Source organism: Achroia grisella, unplaced genomic scaffold (genome assembly GCF_030625045.1).
Source record: "Achroia grisella isolate CSIRO2021 unplaced genomic scaffold, CSIRO_AGI_Agris_v1 utg1920, whole genome shotgun sequence".
Taxonomy (NCBI): Eukaryota; Metazoa; Arthropoda; class Insecta; order Lepidoptera; family Pyralidae; genus Achroia; species Achroia grisella.
Window position 1 is genome coordinate 2,378,490 of NW_026712695.1, and position 19,143 is coordinate 2,397,632.

Sequence of the window (19,143 nt, forward strand, 5' to 3'; positions counted from 1 at the left end):
TTATATATAAGTATATATATCTATCTATACATCCTAATGCCAGTTTATTTAAGAGATATACTATAGGATTGCAAAACGAATCATCAAATAACTTTCAAAATTAATGAAGTTACGTAATACGGTCAAGAATAGGTACAGTGGAATGAAAATGTCGTTTATTTTGAGTGTGTGGTTAGTATATTTTATTATTATAGCTTCAGTATTTCAGATTTTTGGTTAAATATTATTTAATACCTAATACCAGTACATATTATTAAGTAAATTGTTATTGTTATTAAGTAATTATATTATATTATATTATTATTAATTAGTAAATATATAAATTGTTAGGTAGGTACATATTTTAAAACGTTGAACTTAAATTTTTATTACCGCTATCTTGGACTGGAAACTGAGGTAATCTGAATAAAATATCAGATATCTGCCTGGTATTTCATTTTTGGTTCACCATTCACCATATTAAGAGTATTCCGTAGGTATCCCTTTATTAATAGGTACTGCAATGCGCCAGACAATCCCACAGAGAGGTAACTTCAATTAAAACATATATTCTGTAATCTAAGTGACACAAATCCAAAAACACATGTTTATACATTTTTATTGTTATTAAAACGCTGGATATTGGGTTCTTCTCTATCTGAGACCCTATATGAGTCGCCGTACTAAATGATTGATACCAGGGATTGGAGTGCGGTCCACATTCTCACCCATTTTCGTTCCGTGAATTTATAATAGTCAGCTACAGCTAGCTGTATTAGAATATTTCTGAAAAATAACAAAAGTTTTACAACGGACGATAGGTAGGTAGCAATTACATTAAAATGACATTATATATTATATTTTATCGTCAGATATTGAACTCTTCTCACCAAAGGCCAAATATTGACTTGAAGCAAAACTGGTAGTGGATAGACAGGTTTATTATTATATTTATATTTGGTTGAAAAGCATATTAATTCTATATACTATAACTATGTTTTTTTGCCAATATAGTAAAGTGATCGTCTTCGATTTGAAATCGATAAACTAAACTTTAGTAAACATTACATAAAAAGAATTCCTTTATTTATTTTATTTAGGAAATAAACAGTTTCACAGTGTAGTAAGTATTTAAGTGCATAAATATGAATTAATAATAGTATGCCCAATACCGATGTCCACGACTTAAAAATTTTATTTGGCTCTAACAATTCACTTGGATTGAAAATATAAACTTTATAAAACTAACATGAAACATAAAAGGTTTTGATTGCACTAACATTTAATTTAACGTTCATAATCATTATATCTACAGAGAGTAAGAGTAATTTGGTAAGCGGAAACTTACCTAAAGACTGTTGTCATACGTTTTATGATTTTATTATATATGTATATGTCTTACATTCACACAAATATGTTATTCTTTTATATGAGGAAAAGTCATAAACAGTAAGCATTCCTAAGACTACCTATTATAAATTTTATATACCTATGAGTACAGTCACTACTTGATAAAAAAATTAAGCTATTTATTTACTTAATTTTTTTATAAAATTACGTTGTACAAAAAAAACATATTTTTTTTTACTATATTTAATGAATATAGGTAAAACTGATAAAACGATAGGACACTGATGAACAATATGTCCACTAGGGAATGCAATCCCGACTCGAGATTGCAAATTCGGGATCCCGCGGGATTAGAAATATCAATCCCGGAATTTTCGGGATCCCGTCTAAATTTAAAAAAAATGTTGAATTCAGATGACTGAAAAAGCTAATAACTGCTTGTTTGTGATAGTGAGGTTAACTAAAATAACATATTACTCGAAAGAAAATAAAAACCTTTATTCTTTAATCTTACCAACTAAATAATAATCAGGTTGTAAGGAAATTAACGTAGTTAAATTAGGTAATCAAAAACAATAAGCTTATTTCAAGGGAACAGTGATTTTGAAAATGACTCCTTAAAAAACAAAGGGTATTAATAGTTTCATCTGCTAAACGGCATCTAATGTCCGTTGCAATGTACCCCGCTGCTGAAAATGCCCTCTCCGACGCTGGTTGGCAACAGCATGGCGAAGCAATTATATGCAAACTGCAAAAATCGCCCCCTTGTTCCTCCACACTCAAACAAATCCATTTCTTTTTTAATGGTAGATTCTAATTTGTCTAAGCTCGTGGACGTGGATATACGTGCAAAAGGACTTTTAGAAGCTCGCAGAGTTTCTTCTAATTCCTCTTGAAGCGATTTATTAGTTTGTGCAGCACGTAAATTCAAATCTTCTGCAATCATTTAAAGAGGCAAGTCATCTTCGATTAGTACTGCCGTATTAATATCTGCTTGGTTTGGTTCTTTACGATATAATCGTGTGATTATATTTTTTATTTCTTTTTTACTGCCGCCCAATCTCGTCAATCTCGAACGGGATCTCGTCATATGATGCGTCGGGATTGATCCCGAAAAATTACACGAGATCTCGCGAGATCGGGATCCCGCGGGATCGGGATTGCATTCCCTAATGTCCACCCTATTATTAAAAAAGCTTACACAAATTACACTAAAATTACTTTAATTTCGATTAGTTATTAACAGAAATTACTGACTTAACATATTTATATTAGTATAAATGCAAAAGTATGCTCAAACCTTTATTTATGAGCAGGATACTCTATCCTGAGATAGACTTTACCTGCTACATAGTGGTGACAATTAAATTAATTCTGATTAAAGAAGTGGGCGCAAGTCAACGTATCAAGTTGTTCATATTTCATTGATCGGGAAGCCATATCTACAACGATCTATCACAATGATTTCAAATTTTACGTTCCTTTTATCACATCATTTACATTTTAAAGAACACTTAGAAGATGTACCCTTATGTTTATTGTGTTTTAAAATATTGAAAAATCCTTAGTTCCCTAAGTAATAATTTTGTATAAATTGCTAAAGATAAATAAAATGCGATAATAAAGGAAATACAAAGACCAATTTGTATAAATGATATTGTTATTTTGCTAAAATAATTATTTTGTAACTATTATCTACAAAAGATAATAATATAAAGAGTGATTCCCTAAAATAAACAGTACACACGCACGTTATTTTCTGAAATCGTTGATAACGGTAATACTTTTGTTTAGTACTGCATCCATATCATTTTAGCTGTTGGTTACATTCACATAACAAAATTATTAGGTACTCGTAACGTGTGCCAGCCGCGAGTCGGTCGTGTGCGATCAGTTCCACGTAAGTGTCGATCATAACAGTTAAATGTAAAGATTAGTTTCAAAGTGAATGTGAATCATCAGCTGTTAATATCCGTTATTCGGGTTCGGTGAACAGTGCGTGATTTAAATTTTATATTTCCGAATGCTACTGTCTCAGTAATACGTGTAACATAAGACTATTAATATGACGGTGCCCCCAAATACTCAATCAATTGTCGTCGGCGTAATTGAGAATAAAACTATTAAAAGTAAATCACTCTTCAAATCGATAACAATTTGGTGTGCATTACAATGGAAACCTATCTTAGCAGAGTTCATAGCCACAGTCCTATTGATAATATTTGGATGTATGTCATGTATACCCTTAGAAGGATATACACAGAATCCTGCAGTTTACGCACCTTTAGGTTTTGGTTTGACAGTTATGTTTAATATACAAATATTCGGACACATATCTGGTGCGTTTATGAATCCATTTGTTACAACTATTGCTGTTATATGGGGCAAGATACCTGTATCCCTTGGAGTGGCTTTTATATTTGTCGAATGCGCTGGAGCAATTTTGGGATATGGATTCCTTCTTCTCGTGTCTCCTGTTGATATGTTAACTGAAGGAATTTGTATGACTCAGCTACATAAAGGTATCAACGAGGTTCAAGGATTTGCAATTGAACTGGTTTTAACAATAGCACTTTCATTAATAAACTGTGGTTTGTGGGATCCGATAAATGAAAGTAAACAAGATTCCGCTCCATTGAAATTTGGTTTGACTATTCTGGGATTATCGATAGCTGGTGGTCCTTTGACTGGGGCTAGTATGAATCCCGCTAGATCATTAGGACCTGCAGTTTGGAACAATAAATGGGACGCTCATTGGGTATACTGGGCAGGGCCTTTCATAGGTGGTATTTTGGTAGCACTCTTGTACAAATATACATGGCTAAGTAAACATAAACAGGAACAAGATGAGCATTAAGAATATCCAATAAGTGTATCGCAATTAAAAATACGCTGCAGGATATAAATATTAACAATAACAATTTGGATGCAAATTTGAAAATGTATAATAGCACATTTAAGAATAGCAATAAGGATGTTTTAATAACAATAAATATTGATAATTATTTATTTAAAGTAAATGGAAAAAAACATGTAGATTACTCTTTCGATAGTTTTACTAGTATTTCAATTTATTAAATTGTATCGGTCTTTGGACTGGGTATACAAAAATATTAATTCCTGTTCTTTGGTCGTCAAACTTTGATAACATGTTCTTCTAAAAGGGTAAAAGGGACCAAAGTTTGAATGTTAAAGATATTAAAAACATGTTTAAACGATTATAAAATAAAACATTTACTAAGACATAATAGAATAGAATTTATATAGTGATCGTCTGTCTGATCTGATGTAAGTGTTTCAATATCGTGTATAGAGGTTTAAGTATAGAGTGGAAGTTGTTCTCTGTATATTATGTATGGTTTGATTTACAGGAAAGTTAAAGACAAGTGAAAGTTGTATAGATATCATAAAGTCAAATAATCTGTAATAAAAGTAACGGGTACAAACTGTCAAATAAATTACCTGCATAATAACTAAAAAATATATAATATAAGAACCGCCATTTGTTTATCATTATTTTAATGCACATATATTTAAAAGTTCATTTTTTTAAACGACTTGGAAATTTATCTGATCAAATCATTATCAGAATATTTATTGTACCCAAATATATAATATTTTCGTAGATACGACGATGAACTTATCAGTCAATATACTTATATCATAACTAAGAATTAATCCATTTCTACATAACTAATCTGTCCTTAAGATAAAATATTGTAATTTAATTACCACTTTACAATTCAGTTGCATTTACGTAATAGAAATAATTTATTACTGTTTCTTTAACAAATGTAATTTTGTATTCTATAAGAAAACAGTTTGCACACTACAGTCGAAACTTAATTTTTAATACATACCTACGATACGAGTTTCTTATATTTTTATATCAATTTAGTATTTTTTTCGATAAATTGTATTTTCAACTATTCTTATTTATGGTTGTAGACCCTTCTATGTACTATATAAAATTTAGAAAATGTGCTCTAAATTATTTAGGTAATTAAATAAACAAAAATAACGGCGCAGCAACTCAAGGTCGACAGTTTCCCTGTGGGCATATTGTGACAAGGGTCCAACGAGTGGGGGCATTATCAGGAAGTGGAGCGAATTATATGAGAAACGTTGCTATCTAGACGATGTTGTGGAACAAAATGAATGAGGAGGCACAAATAGGTATCACAATTTATCGGACATCAATGTCACCTTACAACTCTGTGTATATAATAGTACTATTGTATACAAATGTACAAATTTATTATGAAGTTATGTATATGATGGTTATCAAAGAGGAATGCATGGAAGTGGACCTGATATGCCACATAACAAAAAATGCCCTATACTAACAATTCCTTCCCACATGTATCATATATATTATAGTTATTATGTATATGATTGATCTCGTATGTACTTTTAAAGTTTTTAACTTCATCTCAAAATTTAAGTATGTACTGAATTGGGCAATTTACTGGACTATTTTAAAGTTAATAGTGTGTTAAATCTTCCCGTTCCAGACGAGAGACCCGTGTCCAGTTGTGCGATGATAAGGCTTGTTATAATAATTATGATGATATGTTTATATTGTGATGTGATAAGTAAATTATTGTAATTGTTAAACAATTATTTGACTGCTTTGGACCGGATTCTTTATTTGTATCTACATAATGATTGTGCATATTAAGAGACTGAGAATATTTGTTGCCAAATATATTGTAATTGTATAATAATAAATTCATGCTATGTAAGATATTAGTTTTATCGATATGTGATGGCAGTTTATGTTTTCCCATATTTATATACTGGTATAACACACATTTGTAGTTTTAATATTGTGTTGTATATATAGATATACCAAGCTTATTATTGAAAGTATTTTATGTTATTAGCATACCACAAATGAAAATAATATAGTATGAGTTCGCATGCATGTGTAAAACTAAATTATGTGTTACTATATACGTGTGCTATTAAATAATATATAAATACGGTGTAATTATTTTCTACACTATATAACAAGTGCGCCTGCTTAAACACGCAATGTTCTGTTACCCTTTTGTGTTTTTTTCAGTGCCAATTATTGAGCTACTGTTTCTTAAATACCCGTTTCAAATATGTCATTAATTACACCTGACGACTCTCCAGAACGAGTTACCTTATTTATCGACATTGATATAAACAAAAATATATTTTACTTTCAATTATCATCTTATCACAATTATCTACTGGTTACCTGTAAAAGAAAGGCTTCAGTCCTAGGCAATTTATTATATATATAATAGATTATTCAAATACGCTTGTGTTTGATTTTATATAATATATGTTTGATTTCACACTTATTATAAGTCAAAAGAATAAAACTATATAATATCTAAGACATGTTTATTATATATTTGACATTTTTATGAATAAGAGAGTAAATACATATACAAATGTACTATAACGTTCAACTGGCAGTCGAGTAAATGTTGAATAAACTGCTTGAAGCACAGATATAGATTAAAGTGGATGTCTCGATGCATCTCTTTTATACCTTTAATCTCTATCTCTATACTTCTGTACCGACTAAAGAAATTTGTTGTAGTGAAATTACAAGTCGGTACATTATCAAAATAAAAAACAATGCTTTTTATATTGATGATTGATAAATAATATATAATTATTCACAAATAAACGTAGAAAAGTTTTAACACTAGCTGTTCTAAATTTAAGTTGAAATACTACTAGAGTAGTACTTTAACTTAAATTTAAGTTAAAGTACTACTAGAGTAGTACTTTAACTTAAATTTAGAACAGATTATGAACAGTAGTACAGATTAGTTTTTTTATAAATGACGCCACATGCGTCATCTATCTCTATATCTGTGGCCAGGATCCTTTGTAAAAAAATTCAATTTGCCATCAAGAACTAGATTCTGAAGGCGGGAAAGCGATACGTCAGAGCGAGGTACCGTCAACACAACACGATTTACGAAATTGAACGGAAGGGCTTCACTATTCTATTGGGTAATCTTTATAATACCCAAAGAAGGGGAAATTTATATTGTACGCTAATAAAATATAGTTGCTTTGAATCTGACTTTTAGTATTACAATTATGTAACCACTATCTTTGTTCTAAAATATCGTATATTGCGTAATTTAATCACTATAAATATATGCTTTGATGTATATTTGTTATTATACCCTTACATAATGTTGCGGTTGGTCCTGTATACAGAGAGGCTTCAAATTGATGAGGATTAAAACGATGTCGAGATATATATGTGGTACATTTTTAAAAGAATAAACGTGTCAGAAAAATAATTTATGGATCATGGAATATGCCCTTCATACATATGTATATACCCTTTGCAGAATTATTGTGACACTTAACGTGCATAAATAGTCAAATGTATCATATTTTAGATTCACATCAACAATAATATTATAGGTTGAAAATAAATTTGGGATGATGTTTATTTCCATTATTTATAAACTACCGAACGGGTTTGAATGAAATTGTAAATTAACGCACTATAGGTATATGTTGTAAAATGGATTTAATATATTCGTACGTTCTACAAATCGCTTTGTTGTGTACATGTAATTATATACCCATGAAGATTGGATGAGCTTAAATATATTTTTAAATTATATTATACATATATAAGTTGATTAAACAACGTAATGCTAAGGTGCTTCTTTTGTTAGGTAACAGTGGTGCTTTGAATGTCGCGTTTCAGTATGAAGAGTGAGATGAACATTTACTTACATATTTATATCAATTCAAAAGCAGAACATACAATAAGCGATCATTAGTCACTTAGACGTACAATAGTGAACAAATACCAAATACTATTGCAATAAAATGAACACCTGAATAACATAGAGTTCTCCTAATATTTAGGTGTTTGGTTATCAGTATTTAATATGACGGATGGCCTATTAGACTTTGTAATTAAATACCTAAAAAATGAAAATAGCCAGTGCAATTTCTTCTAAAAGACATTAGCTCTCACTTGAGCTTAACCATACAAGTATAAAAAAAATCTACATGTATGCCTCCTGTTATTGTCTTCATTGTCAAATCCGTCAGGTGTGGTAATGGAAAATAATGATACCTTTCATCAATAGGGCCGTAACCTTTCACCAATTCCAGTGTAAGAAATCTATACATATAAATCTATATTTTACAAGCTTATCTCGTTCCCTTCTCTTACACATATCACATCTGTGCCAAGAAAATGGATCCAGCGATTATATCCATTGGGAATAAACCCTACTACATGTTCAGGTAATGTTGACTAGTATTGTTGTAAAATTCAATGTGGTGCTTATTTGTCCAATTATCTTTGTGTATTATTATATGTACTCATTTTTTTCTTGTTACACCCGCCTGCGGTAACGGTATACGCTAAAAGGACGTCAGTGAATAAGTGATGATAGGATAAAGATGAAGTCGAATCCAATCATAGTTTGCCGCCGTGGTTATAGGAAAGGGGGGTCCTGTTTACTACCAATCCCCTATAGTCCTATGTATTTATTACATATAAGTGTAACTGTTACGGTAACAAGTAATCATTCTGTACTCCTTGAGATTGAGGAAAAACCGGTAAGCTGATTTGTGCATGTTGGTTTTTCCTTAATTTGTAGATACCTAAGCCAAATATAGGTATTAACTGATTAAATTAGAAAACAAATGTAACACTAAAAAAAATTATCGTCATACTCGTGAACGGATGAATATTAGCCACGAGATAATATTGTTGAATATGGCTGCTAATTTAACTATTTTAATTAAATGTAATGTTAAAATTTGGATTCAATAGAGAAAATATATTCTCTTCGTAAATTTAACAAATATTATTAATCTAATAATAAGAAATATTCATCTATCACATTAAATTTACTTATAGTGCCATCTACAAAATTCCAATTGAGACTGCTAGTCTTATGGGAAGTGCCCTTGTACAGAGTTAATATATTTCAATTAGATACTTATCCCTAATATTCTGTCGCCCTATACGTTTATTGACAAAATGCGAACGTCATTTATGATGATATTTATTTTGAGTTTTCTCTGCCCGTAAATTAACTATTATCACGACAATATAATATAATATATTTTAATAATTTTAGGAGTTTATATTGTTATCGTTTAATTTGTATTTTCAGTTTTTTTATTACGATAACAAATTAAGTACTTCGTATGAAAAAAAAAACACTAGAAAGACAAGAAAGACAGGAATGCTTTTCTTGATTTATACTACAAATACTGTTATTCTGAAAATTGGAAGATTACACACGCCTATAAAATTCTGCGCATAAGTTTTATAAACGTATTGAACATGTTTTATTCAAATTAAAACAATATCTTTCCGCGGTTGTTACATTATTACATAAAACAATGTAACAAAAGTAATTACCCATCTACCATACTATGTACTTTATTATTACTATATATATACATGTATGTATACTGATATATAGTAGTCTTTATGGGTAAGGTAAGCAATTATCGTGGTCAGAAACTTGCCTGTCATGTGCAGTTTGCCGTCCTTAAGTAATAAAGGATGCCGAGTAGAAACCAACAGTGGGCAATTTATACATTACAAAGTAAAATAGCACTCAACTGACTAATCACATAATCTGCTAAAGATTTTCCTCGTATACGAATATACATATATGTTAAAGAAAGATTTAGAGATTGCTATAAATAATAAAGGATATACGAGAATATGGTACTTGAGCAGTGATGTATGGTATTATACTCGTATAAATGGATTTGCCACGTAGCCAAAATTCACCTTCAAATGCAAAAGATTAATTGCAATCAATTGGTATATTCGTGTTATACAGATATTATATAATAGTTTTAACATACTTATTTTATGCTCATGTATATTTTCTGTAAACTTTAGATGTCAAGATTTTGGAGGCGTGGAATATATTATTAACAATTTTAACATCTTTAAATGACTAATTTGGATGCAACTCAAACTGTTTATGTAAGTACTATATCAGTTACCAGAACTTAGTTAAAAATAATTTTATCTTATTTAATTACCAAAAACAATTATACCCTTATAAGAGACTTAGATATAAAAGATTTAGATAGTTAAATAATTCAGAGTAATTTGTGCACAGGTTTAGAATAACTACAGATTTAGTATGCTAGGTGTAAGGTAACCACAGTTTTATTTATCGATTGCAAGGTTAATTGTCGCCATTGTCGTCATTGAAGCATATACCATATTTATATTGAATTTTATTATGAACTAAACTCTGGTTTTTATTAAATTAAAATAATTTCCAACACGTCGGAATCGTTCAAAATTAAATGCAATGAATATTTTCTATCTAAGCCAGCAATGGTAAGTTTATCCTTTGTAAGTAAACAGATTGGAATAAAAGAAACACTAAATTTTAAAGAAAACCTACCGCAATACATTAGAATGCAGTAATGTATAGACAGATAAAGAGACAAAATGTCTAAGAAACTTTGTTTAGGGTTTTATTACGTTTCATGTCCACATTATATGTAGGTGTAGATATATCTACATATAACGACCGAAAATCTATTTGGATGTTTCTAGCCAACTTTCCCAGAATTTACAATAAGTAAAATTGCGTACGAAAAGCAGAACTATTCAGTAGTTGACGTTCCGACACATATTATGTTGCGTTCACGTCTAAGCGAATCCTTCGGGGGTGATATCATGGCGAACATCTCGACCCTCGTCAGGCTCGTCACAGACAAAACTCTAACTGCTTCTAGTTTCAAGTTTCGCTACAAGATTCATGCGTTCGCAACAACGTTGTAACTCATAATAACCGCTGAATAATTAACTATGCCATTACACCATGTACGAAATCAACGCGAATAACTATACTCATAGTAAGTTAGTAACTTAAATATATAATATAACGACTATATTATGCTTTGAAGTATATATATATTTATAAAACTTTAATGTTAATTAATATTTTCACTATATGTGGGTATAAGCAGGTGAACAAGTGATTACCAGTTATATTTTTATGTAGGGATTTTTGGGATAAAGTGTAATAATAATATTAATTGAAAATAGCTATAATACGCATCTTCGTCTTCTTTTACTATAAATTTAATTATTAAAAAATATAGTCTATGTCCGTAATCGTGATACCATCTACATAAATATCCTTTTATATTTAGCCGTTTAGTTATCAAAAGATAACAAAAACATAGAAATTTATATATTTATACTATTAATATGGATTGGCATTACAGTTTTTACTTTGTCACGTTTACGCTATTATTTATATATGAACGTTTATTATATATTAGTATGTAATTAACATCGTGTACCAATTGTTTCCATACCTAATAAGCTTTCTGAGATAGAAAACTATCTCCATAAAAGTACAAATCTATCCGAGGGAATGTGTGAACAATTGAATAGTGCGAACGCCAGTTGGCGTTCAGCGGGTAAATTCACACTATAAGCGCTCAGAGCTATCTGCTCGTACAGCTGTTGGCGTATTACAGGCTTTGTGTCTAATAAATGTTGCTACCTAGGATTATTGTTCTGTATTGTTTCATACAACCGAGCCGTTAAAATTGTTATTTGTATTAATAAAAAATGAAAATAATTAATAAATGTTTTATTGTATTATTATAGTCGTTAGTAAGTTTTATGGCTAAATGCTATTCAATTATAATATTTCATTAAATTGTCATATATACATACATTATTATTTTTTATTTTTATAGGAATGTTGTTCCTGATCTAATGGTGAGCATACAAACCATTAATAATTCACGGTAATGACATAAAAATATTTTCGTATAATGAATGTTTTCCTTCTGAAATCGTCTTAAAAATTAAAATGTTAAAGTTATTTTCAGATTTTTGAATGCAATTTATTATTTTTGAAAATTATGTATACAATACAGGACAAATGAACCCCTAGTTGTAAAAATTCTTGGCATCATGACATGTTAATGGGATTTATAAATCTGTAATAAAATATAACATGGTATAGAAAATAATTTATATTCTTATGAATATAATAACAATGTCATTAAGATTCAACATAGCAACTTAATTTATTTTATAAAACATATTATTGTCTTCTACCATTTTTATTTCAGCGGATATCAGCATTGAATTCTCCAGATGATACTGCTGTAGGATTTATTCATCGCAATAGAGTTAAAATTCAAATCAGTTTACAACTCCATCTATAATGTCGAAGTACCTAGTATTCTTTTTAATTTGCCGGTTTATATTAGAAGTAACGTAGTTAATCACACATACATCTCTCTATGCATATAATAAAACTGTGTTGGTATGTTCGCTATAATGTCAAAAACTATCAAACGGTTGTGGTTTTCATCCTTCAACGGAAAAAATCCGAGGAGAATATTGGTGTTCTACATCTACATTTATTAAAACGGTACTTCACACAAAGAACAATGATAATGAAGAAATATTTTGTATATTTAGAAGTAATCATTTTTTCCTTTTCTGATATCTAAGCAAGATTGGAGTACTATAGTTGAAGTGCTGATGATCATTTTGATTTTTAATACGAGTAGCTACATCTAAAGCGATTCCAAATTGGCCAATTTCACGATGCTATTTATATTTCCTTATATTTATATGTACACTGTTTCTTTATAGTCTAATAATAATGTACTAGTATTTAAAACTTCTCATTTCAAATTCGCTTTGCATACATAATTACAGTAATCAATGTGCCAAACTGTGGTTTTCAATACGAAATCCAGTAATAGGTAGGTATTCGAAACTTAATGCAAACTCGGTTAATTGAATCGTTGCAACGTTCGACCAATCAGTTATTCCAAGTGTTTCACACATGTTTCCCAGCTCAAAATCTATCTGTTGGAGCACTACCGTTAAGTTATTGAACCTTTTATTGGATTTTAGTTTCGTCATATGGTTTTATAAGTACGATAGATGCTAAATTGTGAAGACAATTTGAGACGTAATTAAGTATAAATATAAAATAAAAGAAGTCTATAAATATAATGACAATAATCATACAATAATAACAATAATCGTACATAATTCAGAACGCTGGTTTGCCACCATCGTGGCAAAAAAATATATAAGTAATGAAGTTGTTTACTAAGAAGATAAATATTTTTAAAATAATTAAGAAAAAGTTTAAACGTTACCGTCCTGAGTTTATAAATGATTAACATTAAGTTGGTATACGTGATTATTGGTATATGGTGTATTGGTACAAAATTATATAACAAAACCTAACAAGATGATAAAATAAATTCAATATAAAATAATCCACTATATCCTCTGACATCTGTGCAAATTTTACAAAATTCTATTAGCTATTACGTATGTGAGAGAGATTGGAATAATCACGTAAGTTGCTAGGCGATGTATTAGTACCAATACAGTAACGATATTCGATACCTATCTATTTATTGATTTATCTATTTGAACGATTTATGAACAAAATAATCATTAATTACTATGATGAGTATAGTTCATATTATATAATTGAGATATGTTAAAGAAAAATGAAATATAATTTAAATATATTATATAAATATATTATATAATTTAAAAACAAAGTTTTAGAGTTCGTCATATCGAATGCGGACGCAGTACCCACTAGAGTGACGGTTTGAGCAAACAAACATTTGTAGAACTTCTGTGGCAATTACCCGTTCCACGCTCGCGTTCAAACTTCTGTCCGTTGTATAAAATAATTATCGTGTTTGTGAATCTATTTTCCAAATGAATATTAGTAAGAAAATCTACTTTTTTGATGACTACGACAAGGTCCTGCTATTTATCCATGGAAGTAATAATTATAGTGTATTAAAGAAAGTAGTGTTGTATTCACACTAAAGTGTTAAATCAAGCTAATTACGTATCATCATCATCAGTCCACTGCAATCCACTCCTGGACATAAGCCTCTTCCAACTGGCACACCACTGGGCAGGATCTCAGTCCTTGTTTTTCATTATGTATACTTAATGGCAAATACTTTAGAAAAAATATTTTATTTCCCAACTAATTGACACTGAAATGCCTAGGTAGTTTTCTTTACAATTTATAGGGAGCGGGCGGTGCTGTCGTGTCGCCAGATCCAATTACTGAAGAAAATAAAAAGCTAACAGCTCCTGGTCTTGTTTACTGTGATGGCACGCAAATTCATTTATAACGAAGTTGACTCTAACTCCCTGTTTTCAACAGCTCCAATAGAAAATTAAAGGCCATTGTTGATGTGATAAGGCAATAATTATTTAAATAGAAAATTATTGAAATCACCAGATTTAAATAGATTTCTACGAATACATTTGACAACGGAAAGACGAAAAGCAAATTGAATTTTTAAGTTTAATACGGAAGTGAACTTAAAAATAACTTTTAAATAGTGATTGAAGACGAGGCTTCGTCTTCAATCACTATTTAAAAGTTATTAACATCCAAAACTTTTGCATTGCAACATGTAAGATTTTCATTGTACAGTAGAAGGTAAGATTAGTAATAAGATACGATGGGACTAGCATTATCATATTATGATAAAAGTCCCTAAATAAATTTAAGAATAAAAAAAAACATGTAAGATGTTCGGAATTAATCAAAAGATCAACGTAACAGAGTATATTACGCGACCACTAATACATATAAAATATATTTGTGCTCGCGACTGTACAATGCGTCGATCACAATAGTATCAATGATCACAATGTTCGTAGGTATTATTAAAAACTGATAGATTATCCAATCAGCCTTATCAGCGGTTGATGAAATGATTAGTCCTGACCTTATGATATAATCACTTGTCAATATCACCGGTAACAACTATTACGAGCATTTCTTAGGGTTACGTATTGCCATAAAAAACTTAATTAGTAATTTTAAAATTAATTGTTTTCTAGCTAAAACCTAATTATACTACCGTATGTATATAGTTAACATGAGTATTGTCTGTAAATGCTTCGTGAGAAAAACTTGATATTAAATGCTCGTTAGAAAGTTAGTTTGTTATAACTAAAGTTTGTTTACAATTCTTAGAAAATAATTCTAGCCTTGTTGAATCGTCGTCGTATATTCAGAACATAGTATTACTGATACTACATATGGGTGGGTAGCAAACTTTCTTTAAGAACGTAATATATTTTGTAATTTGACGTTATCTCGTTTGTAGTTTGAATAAATTTGTACCTAACATATTTAAGTGGTAATTTTTAGGAAAATCACTTACCATCAGTTCAGCCGCAAGTTCGTTTGTCCCCTATGCTATAAAAAAGGAGGACTAATACAATCAATCTCAAAAGAATACAATGTTAGTCAATAACAATAATCACGTTTGATCGCATGCATTCTTTGTAATATTCTTCTTATTACAAGTATACCCAATTGACATATTTCTTCTATATACGTACATTAAAATTTTATTAGTCAGAAAATTGTTTATTACTTTATATTAAATAATATACCTAATAATGGGATTTGTTTATACCGCTATATTCGTTCGGATTATATTGTGATCCATATCCTGTCGAAAGCTTGTGTTTAAGGGATATTATGCCTACACAGTACGTCAGTCATATCATACGGATTTTATTTTGGCTGTTCCACTTAATCACAGTGTATAGCTATACAAATATTTGCAGTAGGTACGATGCTGTTATTAATGTATAACTGATTTCAAAAGGAAAAGTTTTTAATTTAACTCTATTTAATATGTGTAGGTTTCAATTTTTCGTTGATATTTACTTTTATAGAATTATATTCTACTTCAGGTGTCACATAACTTCCCAAGGTGTATTATTTTCCATTTATTAACATTATTATGTAATATTATATATTATATACTTACTCGGAGTGTCATTAGTATTATATCGAAGCCATCTTATCGCAATGCTTTGGTATATCGACGGATGATGGATACTAGAGGCGTTACATAATGATGTGATGTCCGTGGTCCCCTTCCATGTAGCTTTATAGGCGATCGTTACTACATACCACCAGGCAGGCCGTTAAGATATTTGTTAATTCAATTGCATTAAGAATTACTGTTAAACCACATCATAACCATTTTTTCACAAGACCTATAATCTACTATAACAAAATCAATATTATAAATAATGTTTACTAAAGTTGTTTATGTAGTGATATGATCGTTACCTATTTAATATTATTAATATTACAGTTACGTACATGTTAATGTAGATTATGAGGAAGAGGCCTTCGGCTTCATTTTCAGTTAATAGGATTTTAGAAAAGTTTTCTCCTTGAATAGAAAATGAATTCAAATTTTCTCGCTTTTGCATAATTGTATTTTTATTTCCGTCGTATCAAAATTCCGCATTTTTTCAAGTGATCGTACCTGCAATGTATAATTTAATAAATTATTCTATGTAAGGATATTGCAAAAATAACTAAGAGCTACCTTTTCAGCAGTGGATATTGAATGATTGTGAAATCTTGCATATTTCGACAAAAAAGAATTACTTTAAAATTGATAGATGACTATGAAATAAATAGTTTAACCTCATGATATCTAATCTCAACAAATATGCACAGATAGATTGACATTATCATTATCATAAATATCTAAGAAATCTCAGCTGACAACTATAAAATCTGACAGGTAAGAAACATCTATATCAAAATACGATTTTCATAAACATAGTTGAGAGATTTTCATGAATACTCACGTTGAATAATAAATAGGTTCACCAAAGGGACTTTGTAGAAAGTCACCTACTTGGGCACGTCTGTCTCACCAAAATCTACCTCTAAGCAGCTTACTTTATAAATTGTGTTCTGAACAGTACAGTAGTGAAATCACAGGGAACGAGGCATAAAATTAAATCTTAGAAAAATTACACCAAAGAATTATGCATACCGATAATTATAATGCTGATCTTGTTAATAGGCGATGATTATTACTTTTTATCGGCCATTCCATTACATCAAAAAATATAATTGAAAATTTTTTATAAGGCACCGAAATTAGATAGTCTTATTTCCGGAGTCCATTAAAGAAAAATAAAATACTTAAAAGATTTTCGTTTATGATAAGACTAGGTATCTAAATCTTTTTCAAATGTCATTATCAGTAACATTAGTACTTTAACATTAGAACTACAGCGTTGAAAGAAGTATCAAGAAAGAAAGGAATGGCTTGAGGGTTTATGTGTTTTATCTTTTTCGCTCAGAATATTAAATCAAGAAAAAGAAGAAATCAAATGTGTTTACAAATGGATACTATATATTAACTAAGTATATGCTGATAAACTTGTTCTGTGTGTTATTGCGGTCACACAAGTATTTATAAAAAAATAATGTATGTATTTGTGAGACTGCCATTTTGTTAAACTGGTTTTCGATCGTTGCTCTCTGAAAATTTATTTAGGTGATAATATTTTTATACTTTCCGCTTTTCAGAATATAGTAGCTTTGCCCTTCGCGCATTTCTATATGCGTCTATATCTGTGTTGCTTGCTGAGTGACATTGTTTGTTTGTGTACAAGGATAAGTGCACAGTCATCGGTATGTATTTTGAAGCTAAAACATATATAATACTCAAGAAGTTTAGCTGGAAGATGTATCGTATATATGACTTGCTTTTACCAAATTATAAAACAAAGTACGAGTATCTTGTGTATTCTGTATAGTGTTATCTGTATCTTGTTTGTGCAGTTTTAGCTAGGTAGTTTTTTATTTGTATGCGACTATGAAATGCTGACGCTCTATGCCCCCGGCCACCTGCCAGTCGAGCTATCTCTTTTTTTCAGTATTTTCCCAGAATTTAATTTATCGTTGGAACATCGCGTCATCGCGCTGAAACGAGAACCAATTTACATATTCAAACGTAAAATTTTTAAAACGCTTTCCACTAGCATAAAATACCGATTTGTTTTAAAAACAATAAAATTACCTACTGTATTCACTACTTAAATAGTTACATTCAATAGATTACTTATGTGAGATATAAGTCTACATTTTAGAACAGAACCTTCCAGATCTATGTTATTGCTTGAGATTTAAGTCTGTCTCGCTCGCGTTTCTATGTCCAAACAAACGTGGTCGCAATATTGCTTATATAATAAAGTTTGCAATATAACATTATGTAACATAAACATTTCTAGAAGTGGAACTAATAACTACCATGGGCTTATATTAAGATAACAATTTATCACCTATTCCTGTGGATTATATTTCTCATTTAAATATCTTTTACTACAGCAACAATCAGTATGTATCTATCTACACATAGTAATGCAAATACTTATATGCAGTAAGGGTTCTTAAGCTGTAGAAGATGACCTATAGATCGCATTACAAAATTTGTAGATTTTATACATATGTCTATATATTGGATGTATGGTTTCAGGAATAAGATCTTAACACACTTGCCAGTATTATCCAGTCTTATCTGTGCTGTCACTCATATTTTGCATGCTCATACTACAGCGATCACTGTATTATGATGTTATAAAAGTTTTTAAAATAAAGTACCTAAGTGTTATGTACCTATTTAAATATTTAACATAAAATTATTATGTAATTAATTAATTATACATTATGTAATTAATTTATAGTTACTATAAAACTAGTGAACTCTTTAAAATATTGTAATATGATAAGTGTTATTTTTTTAGGAGAATATAATTTTATTATTGAATATTGCAGAGTAATGCCTTTTTTTATTCTCAGGTAGCTTCATATCTATTATTGACATATATTACAATGCATTGAAAGATAAAATTAATATGTTAAAAATATCGTTTAAAGAAATTTTTGTAATCTATCAAGTTTGAGCGCCAATCTGTTGGCAATA

At 29.8% G+C, this 19,143-nt stretch overlaps 1 protein-coding gene across 1 annotated transcript; it reads left to right on the plus strand.

Annotated features, from left to right (window-relative positions):
* Nucleotides 1-3,110: 3,110 nt before the first annotated feature.
* Nucleotides 3,111-4,843, plus strand: LOC131841740 (aquaporin AQPcic-like). Its single transcript, XM_059190064.1, has one exon. The coding sequence runs from the start codon at nt 3,395-3,397 to the stop codon at nt 4,184-4,186; it is 792 nt and encodes a 263-aa protein (XP_059046047.1). The 5' UTR covers nt 3,111-3,394; the 3' UTR covers nt 4,187-4,843.
* Nucleotides 4,844-19,143: the final 14,300 nt, after the last annotated feature.

Excerpts from the sequence above, each read along its gene's own strand:
- LOC131841740 (XM_059190064.1), top strand. The coding sequence starts at position 3,395 with ATGACGGTGCCCCCAAATACTCAATCAATTGTCGTCGGCGTAATTGAG.